We start from the raw sequence: 10644 nt of genomic DNA on the forward strand, positions 1-10644 counted from the left end.
TTGAAGACCTTGACTAGATCTGGCATCTTTTCCATGTACATCTTTTCCATGTACATCGCAAAACGATTTCGTAATTTTACTCCACATTTCTCGCTTATCCATCTCATTACCCGTAATCGGGTCATGAGTAGTGCGAACCCAACATTCACACAACGTAACATCTTCACTGAGCTTCCACGAAGTCATTTTTTTCTCTCAAAGTGTACAAAATATTCAAATGTAGAAAGTGTAGAAAGTGTAGAAAATATTGAAATGTGGTGTAAGGTGGAAGATGAGGGTTAGGTATTTATAGAAAAAAAAAATTAATTTTTTAAAATTTTTCTGTATTTTTTAAAAAAATTTTGACAATTTTTAATAAATTTTAATGTTGTAATTAATCTGGACCGTTGGATTTGAAAAATAATCAAATCCAACAGCCAACACGCTGCCACGTGGCCAACGGTCAAATTTCTGACCGTTGGGCCTTTTTTTTTTTTTTTTTTTTTTTTGGTGAAAAAAACGTGGACCGTTGATCTGTGATCGGACGGTCCAATTTAAAAGTGAAATTTAAATTTTTTTTACCGTTGGAAATCCAACGGCCTACAAAAACTAGCCGTTGGAAATCCAACAGCTCTGAGGAGGGCCACGTAGCCCTTTGACAATCAGACGCAACTTGCCCTGCACGCGGGCCCCACCGCCTGCAATTGCTGTCGGCTACTCGCGCCAGGAGCGCATGTTGTGCACGCACCAGGGAAATGGACCGGCCTCTGGGTCTGTCCATTTTGGGCTGGGCTCCTGCCTGGCTTGGGCTGGGTGCCAGCCTGTTTTGCGAGCTGGAGGTGATGGACAGAGTCCCGGTCCATTTTCTTCACTTGGTGCCGGTCCATTTTCCTTGGGCTGGAACTGCTCTTATCAACCCCATTAATCCAATCATAGTCCTCGATCTCCTAACCCGTAGAAGAACCCACAAATCCAATACGTTCCCCCAAATCGTCTCTATCTCTGCTGCTAATTCAACCTAAACAAACCTAGAACTCCAATTGTCTCTACCACCAATCCCACACAAACAAACCCAGAACTAGTATGTGAAGGAAGATGAGGTTGACGACGAAGAAGACGATCCAGAACAGGTGGGCTGTGGAAGCCCTAAACTAGGTTTCTTTGTTTTGACCCAGAAGAAGAAGATAACGATGATGGGTTGGTGAATAAGGGCTGAAGCCCACGTATTTCGGTGATTGGGAGCGAAACGGTCGGCGATTGGGGCGAGGGGTGGCTATCGGAGTGATGTGGTCGGTGGGCAATGGGTGATTTGAGTTTTTGGGGATTTATTTGTATTTCTTAAAAAAATTATTTTTATTAATTATATTAAAAACGTTAACACTGTTTTTCTAGAGTTCCCGGGTTCGAGAGAATAACTGTGGGCAAGGAGTTGAAATGACTTTATGAGTCTTTTTGGCTTCCGAAATAGATGAATAACCATGGCTGGTCACAACTTTTTTTTTTTTTTAACAATGTTTTTCTAAAGTTAAATTGAATGATACCTGTCAAAAAATTAAATAAAAAGACACAAAGTTGACCTTTTTTCGGCTACCATCTTATACAAGAAACTGTGTACAGTTCTTTCTCAAATTCGTCTGTTTGATCTTCAAACACTGTTTATATTCACACACCCCAAATGACTTCTCCCATACCTTTTTAATTTTTTAATATTTTTCTATCAAGTGTTAGTGGTGTGTAGAAAATATTAAAAAAGTGTATGAGAAGTAATTTGGGATGTATGAATATAATCTCTCTAAAAATTACTAAGAGGAGAATATGGGTGTATTTAATATCAAAAGCAGCTACAGGAAAGAAAGAACAGTTATGGGTATAAGTTTCAGTAATTAAAAAAATGAACAGAAATGATGCTTGAGTATACGACCATCTTGCATCTTCTTCATTAACCAACTTTGACGAACAGCTTTCAGCTGCCATGTAGAAACTAGGAAAGGTAGAACATAGGATACCGTTGATGAACTTGTTCATCAGAATGCAACATATATTATTATCTCAATGACAATGTATGAACCTTTTAATTATCGTTTCATCATAACATGTTTCTTGAGGCCTGGAATGTGAGTTTTCATAATGTAGTCTTCCCAATCAATGCACCTGGGATCAAAACCAAAACTTTCTGCTTCCACAAAACTCTCCCTTGCCATCATTCGCAACTTCTCAGTATTAATGTCATCAAAGCTACAAACAATTCAAAGATGTGAGTTCAACGCATGATTACGTATCATTACGTACGATGACAAAGTTACAAATACACATATGCTTAGATACAAAATAAAACATACGTACATGCCCTTGAACAGCATATAAGGCTCATATAGCTCCACCAAGCGCATCACCAATTTGAGTTTCTGATTGTAGTTAAGATACATATCTTGGAAATATTGGCCAAATACTTGATTCACAAACTTTAAACCCTTCAAAAAGGAAAAAAAAAAAGGGTCGCATGAAGAAATATTTATAGATAAAATTGCATACCGTTACGCATATATAAATTATTACACATACCGATATACATCGATACATATTATGTTCGTATTCACTATTTTATTTGTTCAATTGTATATTACTAGCAACGAAAGAAATAACAAACCTCCAAAGGTAGCATGAAACGAAATTGCATATACATGTGAAAAGTTGCCATATTCTTGAATACTGTACCCTTGCCAACCTTGACAGGCATTCCATCCTTGTTAATCCATGGATCTTTGGTGAAGTATCGGAAGATAAAATTGTGAATACGAGAGAAAATTATAGGATTCTTCGACGATGTTCCCACATGATAAATGATTGTAGAAGAACATTTTGCATTAGCCACCAAGGCTATAATTATTGAATTTACCACCATGTCAACTGGAATCTGCATGATTTAAAAGTAAATGTTTGTTCTTTAGTTCTACAAAAAAGAAAAAAAAAAATATATATATATATATATATATATATTGCATAAGCAAATCTGAGTTAAAAAAAAAAACTATTTAAATTAGAATATCCCTTGGAAAAAATTGTATGAAAACATAGAATATAGTAGCACGCGCTTGTAAGTCGATCAAATAAATATTGAGAAACAAAGAAAGTTTATTCGTCATGTTTAGGACCACTCTGTAATACATGTATGGCGTCATATGAATCACAGCACAATAAAAGACGATTTTATCATCTCAAATAAGTTCTGAAATAAATATGATAGTATTCAGATATTTAAGTGAATTTAATTTAAATTTTTCTTTTTTGGCACTAAAATATCTTCAAATGTCATGTGTTAGGGTAATGTGGCAACAACATAAGATAACTGTGTTTTTGCATTGTAAAATTGCATCGCGCATGATATATAGAGAGTAATGTTTTCTTGTTATACTTTTGTTTCTTGACTATATAATTAAATAAAGCGATGATTAACTAGGTAATGGCAAGAAAATTACTATGTATATAACTTAATAAATTGTGTCTGTGCGCAATGGGAATTAATAGTTCACATATCATAGTAAAACTACACTAGGAAAGAAAATAAAAAAAAAGTTGTATTATTTTCATGATTAAAGAATTATTGTGGGTGTGTATGGTGGGGATATCATGAAGTTTAATTTCACTCACCATATCAAATACTGACGTTGGATCGAAGACTAGACATGTCAGTTTTCCTTTACAGTAACCAGCAATTACGCTATCAATGGTTCTGTAGCAAACGAAAATAACATATATTCAGGAGTTTAGAAATGTCCTAAATAAGGCCAACCAAATGAAATCATAATATTATTTGACAAAACTACACTACCTAGGAAGAAAAAAATACAATTAGTAAGCATTGCATATGAATTTTTCAAAGTGTCAACGATAATAGTAAAAAAAAACCCAAATAATTTATGAACTAATGGCTAGCAATTTATAAACTACTCCAAGGGACAATTATATTCCCCAAAGAAACACTTCAAAGTGTTAGCACGCTTCTTACCTGAAACCCTGAACCCATCCCGGAAATGGTTCCTTGTATGTGCTGGTAACTACCGTTGGGCGTAGGATGAGTACGGGTAGATTATCTTTTGACTGCTCTATAACTATTTCTCCCATTGCCTTTGTAAACACATAGGTGTTTGGCCATCCGTAAGATTTTGACCTAAGAGTTAGATAATTCTGTGAGAAAATAAACAAAAAGTTGCAAACAAAACCTAGGAACGTTTAAATTGAAAATTAGCAAAAAGTCGGGTTAATTTATTGATGAAAACCACTTGTTTAATGTTTTGTGAAAAAGAAGTCATCTTTTGTTTTCATGCAAAACTTTGGAGAAACCTTTCAATGCCAAAATCCTTCATTGTGGTTCTAATGACTTCTTCTGTCGCATTTTCTGCTTCTAGCTCCTTCAATTTCTCCTCTACCAGATTCTTCTCAAGCGCCTTGAAATCAAACTTAGCTGTCTCCTTTACCATCTCATCCATGCAAGATGAGTCCTCCAGTATGAGTCCTTCCTTTCTTCCGCACACATAGGCTGAGAAACTTTCACAATCAGTACTGTATAGCAAATCAAAAGACCATAGTACGGTAAACAAATTCGAGATTCATTGCCGTGCAGCTTAGAGAAGGTAAATTAAGAGACTTGGCAAATGGTGTTTCTTGCTAAATACAAGGAGCCACGTAGGATAAACTAGCTCCAATAGACTCGTCAACACAAGTCTTCATAGTGGGAGAGATTTTTCAATATATTTGAAACACAAGGTTTAACACCCATGTACATGACACATTTCATAATATAAATGAAGGGACAATACAAAATTAGTTATTCCTTGAACACCCAAATTTCTTTGGACGCCCAAAATAATTTAATAAAGTTTCAAAAATACCTCTTTTGCTTTTTATGAATTTATTTTTTTTCCATTTTTCATATTCCTTAGACACCTATTCTCCCTTTCACATCAGATCGTGGATACCTCGACTCAATAGCACAAGTTAGATCCACATCAGGGCCATGCTCTCTCCCATCCCCTTCTTGAAAAACTTAAAAGATTGAATGGGGTGTGGGTGTGGGTGTGGGTGGAGCTGGGCTGGGATTAGGGTAGGAGGGTGTGGGACGCAGAACTGATACTGTAGATAGTATCCTCCTCGTGGTGTATATATTGGGTTACCACGTTATTTCTTTAAGAAATCACTTAGCCTTATGTGATATTTATGGGTGCTTTAGATTTAGTCCATTACAACCGTTAATCTCTAAACATAAGCCCTTGTATATTAAAATATCAAAATAAGACCTAAAATTTTAAATTTGATGCCATGTAATATAAGGATGTACATACGTTTTAATTTATATACAAAACCATGCCATCATTGCCCTGTACGGCTATAAGTTTTTTTTGTGGACATTTAATTTCGTTTGACTGATTCGTAAACCTTCCCCCGCTTCCTCTGTCCTCGACGGTGGGAAACCGCGATTATCTTTAGTCAAAGAGGCCTTCTCGTAGATTTCGGCTTTTTTGAGGGCTGTCTCGTGCCTCTCAATTCCCAGTTCAAGGTTGGGAACTGGGAAATGCCTTGCTTTAATCTTAATTAGTTCGAATATACATTCTAAATATGTATACTAATACGATAAATAAAAAGTAGATACATTAACTTGGTAAAAATTAAACAATAGGCACATTATTTTTTATAAAAAAATTAAATAACAGGTACTTGATTTTTGTAAAAATAAACTAGAAGATACATTGTTTCTTGTAAAAATTAAACAACAGTTACATTTATTTTCATAAAAATTAAACAATATGTAAATTATTTGTTCGTAAAATTAAATAATAGGTACATTATTTTGAAAAAAAATTAGGTACATTATTTTGTAAAAAAATAAGTAATATTACTTTGTTTCTTGTAAAAATTACACTACAACAACATAAAATTAAGGCTTATTAGTCTAAATGCCTCTTGAAATTGCCATTGAGTCTCAGTTTATCCCTTAAAACTGGTTTTGTCTCACTTTACCCACTTCCATTAATGGACTGTTAAATCCAAGGGTATTTTGGATATTTTATTTTTTTACACATTTATTCACTTCTAGCCTACACTAAACGAGTCTCAATTTTATTTTTGAAACTCTAATTCAAACCCATAAATTTTGGGCATTTTATAAAATAAATTATTCAATCAATATAAAAATTCCAAGCAACAAAATCATTGTATCAACCAAAATAAGAGTTACATTTTGTTCATAGAGTCATTTCACTTGTAAGACATTCATGTATTGGCTCGAAACTTTGCAATTGAAAAATATTCATTAAGCTATCATATCCAAAATACTTCCCAAACCAAAAAAATCATTTAAAACAAATGTGCACAGTTTGAAACAAAAAATTTCACATGGATGAATTTATGGGTTTGAATTAGAATTTCAAACTGTTGAATTTATGGGTTTGAATTAGAGTTTCAAAAATAAAATTGAGACTTGATTAGTGTGTGGGCTAGAAGTAAATAAATGTGTAAAAATGAAATGTCTAAAATACCCTTAAATTTAATAGTTCATTAACGGAAGTGGGTAAAGTGAGACAAAAGAGTTGAAAATGTCAATTTCAAGGGGTAAAGTGAGACAAAACCAGTTTCAGGAGGTAAACTGAGACTCAATGACAGTTTCAAAGGGCATTTCGACTAATAAGTCGAAAATTAAACAATGAGTAAATTATTTTCATCAAATTAAATAATAGGTACATTATTTTTGCAAAAATTTAAATTTATTTATTAATAATGCATTGAAACTATAGCATTAATGCTCTTATTTTTTTGGAAGTTTTAACGAAAAGCCCGCAGTACTGTTCACTTTAACGAAAAACCTTATTTTTACACTAAAAAGTCAATCCTGGTACTATTCACTTTACTCATTATTTTGTCCTTATCATTAAAACTCAAAGTTTTCAAGCTATTTTCAATAGTTTTCCTTTTTTTTTTTTGCCACACAGTATATATCATGACATCAATTCAATTTATCATTAATACGCATTGAATTTTATAACATTAATTGTTTGTTATTAATGTGCATTGAATTTTATAACATCAATTGTCATATATATCATGTACTTAGGGGTATTTTAGGTATTGTACAAAAAACGTATGAAGTCAAACTTAATTAATGACTTTGCTTATGTAGAGTCTAGTCAGTAGGTTTAATTAAAGAGAAAAAAACCTATGGGATTTTAAGGAAAGAAAATTCATTTTTAGATGGTAAATTCGTATTTTTCAGTTAAGTTTAATTGGGTGTAAGAGCCTTTTTATTTTAAAAAAAATTAATAGGTGAGACATGAAACTTCAGCGTATGAAAATCCACTCATGAAAAATATACTCTCTAAAGTGAGACATATTAATCATGTCATCCACTTATACGAATAAAAAATTCTCTCATATTGGAACAATGATACCACGTATTTGTATAATTTCTATAACAGAGATGGAACCACATGTGTTGGTGTGTCGTACCTCTATTAGAGAGAAAGTACAAATGATGGTACAAATATGTGTTAAGTGTAGCATTTTGTGAAAAGTAAAAAAACTATTCATATTGGAACCAAAATGAGAAAAATGAACACTAACCAGTTGACACGTGGAGCAGGATCTCTAGTTTTAGACATTTCTTTGCCATGCTCAACACATGCTGAACTCCAAATGTATTGACGCTCAGTGCAATATCATATCTATAGAACAAATAGTAAAGACATAAATTTACATGTTTATTTTAGTATTTTATAGAGAGACGATATTATACAATGTCTTATGTAATGGTGTTTTCAGTGTTCCATATGTAGTAACTACCTTTCATCAAAGTTGGTGGTTCCTGCAGAGTTTAATATGATTTCAATTTCACTACACATTTCTTCCCTCAACTTCAATTCTTTCACTCCCAAATCTTCAGAAACTACGTCTCCCGGGATAGCCACAACTTTGCTTGCAATGAAGGAATCAAACTCTGTGCCCCATTCCTCCTTCAGAACACTGAACAACTCCTTCTCAATGATCTGAGATTATATAATATAAGTTAATATTTAATAAAATGTACGTGATTAACTACAAGATAATTAAACAAAACTATTGCAGTTGCGAATACGTATTTACAGATAAACCTCTTTATGCATGCGATCTGTGGCTGCCTTGGTATCTGTAGCTCTTATAAGAAGATAAATCTTTTTCACATCTGGTTGAACTCTTAGTATTTTCTCCACAAACACTGCATGTATTTGCAGAAAGGGTAAAAATTAGAATTAAAAAACAAAAAAACAAAAAAAATCTAATGCTAGAAATGTATTATATTGAATTAATGTACCTACATATTTGTATCAATGGATATACCAAAATATATCAAATGAATTAATGTACCTACATGAAGATTATACAAATTGTATATTCCTATATTATATAAAAAAAATTAGTTTACCTAAATGTATATTATGATGAATGAAATGAAAATGAAATTTAAATGTAGGGTTTAGTCTTACACAAAGTTAACAAATGAGAGAGAGAGAGAGAGAGAGAGAGAGAGAGAGAGAGAGAGAGAGAGAAATAGTACGTACCCATTCCAAGGAAGCCAGTGGCTCCAGTTACTAAGATGGTCTTGTTCCGAACATATCCTAAAATGCTCTTCAACTCCATTACTGTGGATACTGGATGGATAGAGAAAAGTTTCTAGGTTTTTTTTTCCTCTTGTTTTGCTATGGAGAGAATATGTATATATCTTGTTTGAGTATATAGCTGATAACTTGGATTCAGGGTACTGATTGAAGCCAGTCTTGGCTACTTATATAGTATGAAAAAGAGGAAATATCACTGACGATCCCCTTAGCCAGAAGTGTAAGTTTTAGTTTTCGTTTCCTTTTTTCATTCTTAAGGCCGGGACCATGTCGTGCACTTCTTATTGCCGCTCACCGACCATCATTCATTTTCTCAACCAATTTAGGCCCACTATTTCGATCAGAATTATATATTGTCGATCGTTGAAACAAATTGACTTCCTCGTAATGCTCGGGAAAGTTGTGTTGCTCATTGTGATTGCTAAACTAATATCATGGACTACCAGCAGTTTTTTTGTTCTTATAAACAATGGCATCTTTGCTTCAATCTTTTATTTTTTTATTTTTTATTAATATATAGATTCATGCAGGTGAGCTAATGAAGATATGCCTTAAACATATAAGATAAATAAGTGGGGACGTGCGCATTCATTCATAACTCACATTTGTGTAAAACTCATAAATACGTAAAAGTGGGTGGATGGTGGATAGAGCAGGCATTTCTCGACAAACAGTGTATCTTAACATGGATGGATGGGCCCGCTATAACTACATAAGTAAATCAAATAACTCCCGCACCATCCGCCAATTACACTTTGAACTATTTTTCTTGCGGATTTACCCCCTTCACTAGTACGAGACTATCAATTACCTTATTGTCGTTAGATTTGAGAACTTCATCCAAAATTATGTTAAGTGGTGAAGTGTGTGAGGCGTGTGACGATTTCAAGGACTAACATGGAATTCGACTCAAGAAAACAACAAGATTCGAGAGGATTTTATTGTCCAAATAGTTCGGGGAGAGGGGATAATTGACATCCATGTGATGGTTCAACACTCTAAAATATGTCACATAACTCTGACATTAATTAGCAGCCTTGTATTAGCTTAAGGAGGTAATTGGCAACATTGCGATAGTTCGAAGAATATTTGGCAGTTTACCCTAACTACAAAGAAGCCTTTGTCTTCCTCCGCAAAGAAGAAGGAAAATAATACTGTTCTACAAAGAAATACTAAAGTTAATCCAATGTTCTACAATGAAACATACATTTTGACACACGTTTTTGTGGCTCTTATTGTACAACTTTTTTCAATGATCCAAACCGTCTATATTTCAATTCATCATTCAAAATACTATTCCATAAAGAAACACTAAAGTTAATCCAATAGTTATATGGTTTCGTATTTGAATACTTTTTGGTAGATATGATATTTGAGAGAAGATATAAAAGATGGATCGCTAGAATACATTACGAAGTGAACCACACAAAAACGTGTGTCAAAATGTGTGTAAAAAATTGGGAGTTTTAACGAAAAACCCACGGTATTGTTCACTTTAACGAAAAACCACATTTTTATACTAAAAAGTCAATCATGGTATTATTCACTTTACCTTTTATTTTATCTTTGTCATTAAAACTCAAACTTTTTAAACTTTTTTTATTAGTTTTTCTTAAAAAATTTCTCCAAATCCTAACGGTATATATATTCGCATTTGATGATAAGAGTAAAAACATGTGGGCGAGGGCGTGTATCAATCCTAACTGTATATATTCGCATTTGATGATAAGAGTAAAACCATGTGGGCGAGGGTGTGTATCAATCCTAACTGTATATATATTTGCATTTGATGATGATAAGAGTAAAAACATGTGGGCGAGGGTGTGTATCAATCATAATTGTATGTATATTCGAATTTGATGATAAGAGTAAAAACATGAAAACATGTGGGCGAGGGTGTGTATCAATCATAATTGTATGTATATTCGAATTTGATGATTGTATGTATATTCGAATTTGATGATAAGAGTAAAAACATGAAAACATGTGGACGAAGGTGTGTATCAATCATAATTGTATGTAT

At 33.3% G+C, this 10644-nt stretch overlaps 1 protein-coding gene across 1 annotated transcript; it reads right to left on the bottom strand.

Annotated features, from left to right (window-relative positions):
* Positions 1-1782: 1782 nt before the first annotated feature.
* On the bottom strand, positions 1783-9057 carry LOC137714227 (alcohol-forming fatty acyl-CoA reductase). The gene is made up of 10 exons (XM_068453489.2): positions 8565-9057; positions 8118-8221; positions 7810-8012; positions 7591-7691; positions 4321-4516; positions 3986-4147; positions 3628-3709; positions 2627-2893; positions 2323-2450; positions 1783-2214 (listed from the first exon to the last, which is right to left on the bottom strand). The coding sequence occupies exons 1-10, from the start codon at positions 8641-8643 to the stop codon at positions 2055-2057; spliced, it is 1482 nt and encodes a 493-aa protein (XP_068309590.2). The 5' UTR covers positions 8644-9057; the 3' UTR covers positions 1783-2054.
* Positions 9058-10644: the final 1587 nt, after the last annotated feature.

Source organism: Pyrus communis, chromosome 3, assembly GCF_041283825.1.
Source record: "Pyrus communis isolate YQ-2024b chromosome 3, ASM4128382v1, whole genome shotgun sequence".
Taxonomy (NCBI): Eukaryota; Viridiplantae; Streptophyta; class Magnoliopsida; order Rosales; family Rosaceae; genus Pyrus; species Pyrus communis.

Bases quoted from the DNA above. Each gene is read 5' to 3' on its own strand.
- LOC137714227 (XM_068453489.2), bottom strand. From the start codon at position 8,643: ATGGAGTTGAAGAGCATTTTAGGATATGTTCGGAACAAGACCATCTTA. The intron at 8,013-8,117 runs GTTTATCTGTAA...ATATAATCTCAG, and splicing joins CAGATCGCATGCATAAAGAG to ATCATTGAGAAGGAGTTGTT. The intron at 7,692-7,809 runs GTAGTTACTACA...TTTGTTCTATAG, and splicing joins ACCACCAACTTTGATGAAAG to ATATGATATTGCACTGAGCG.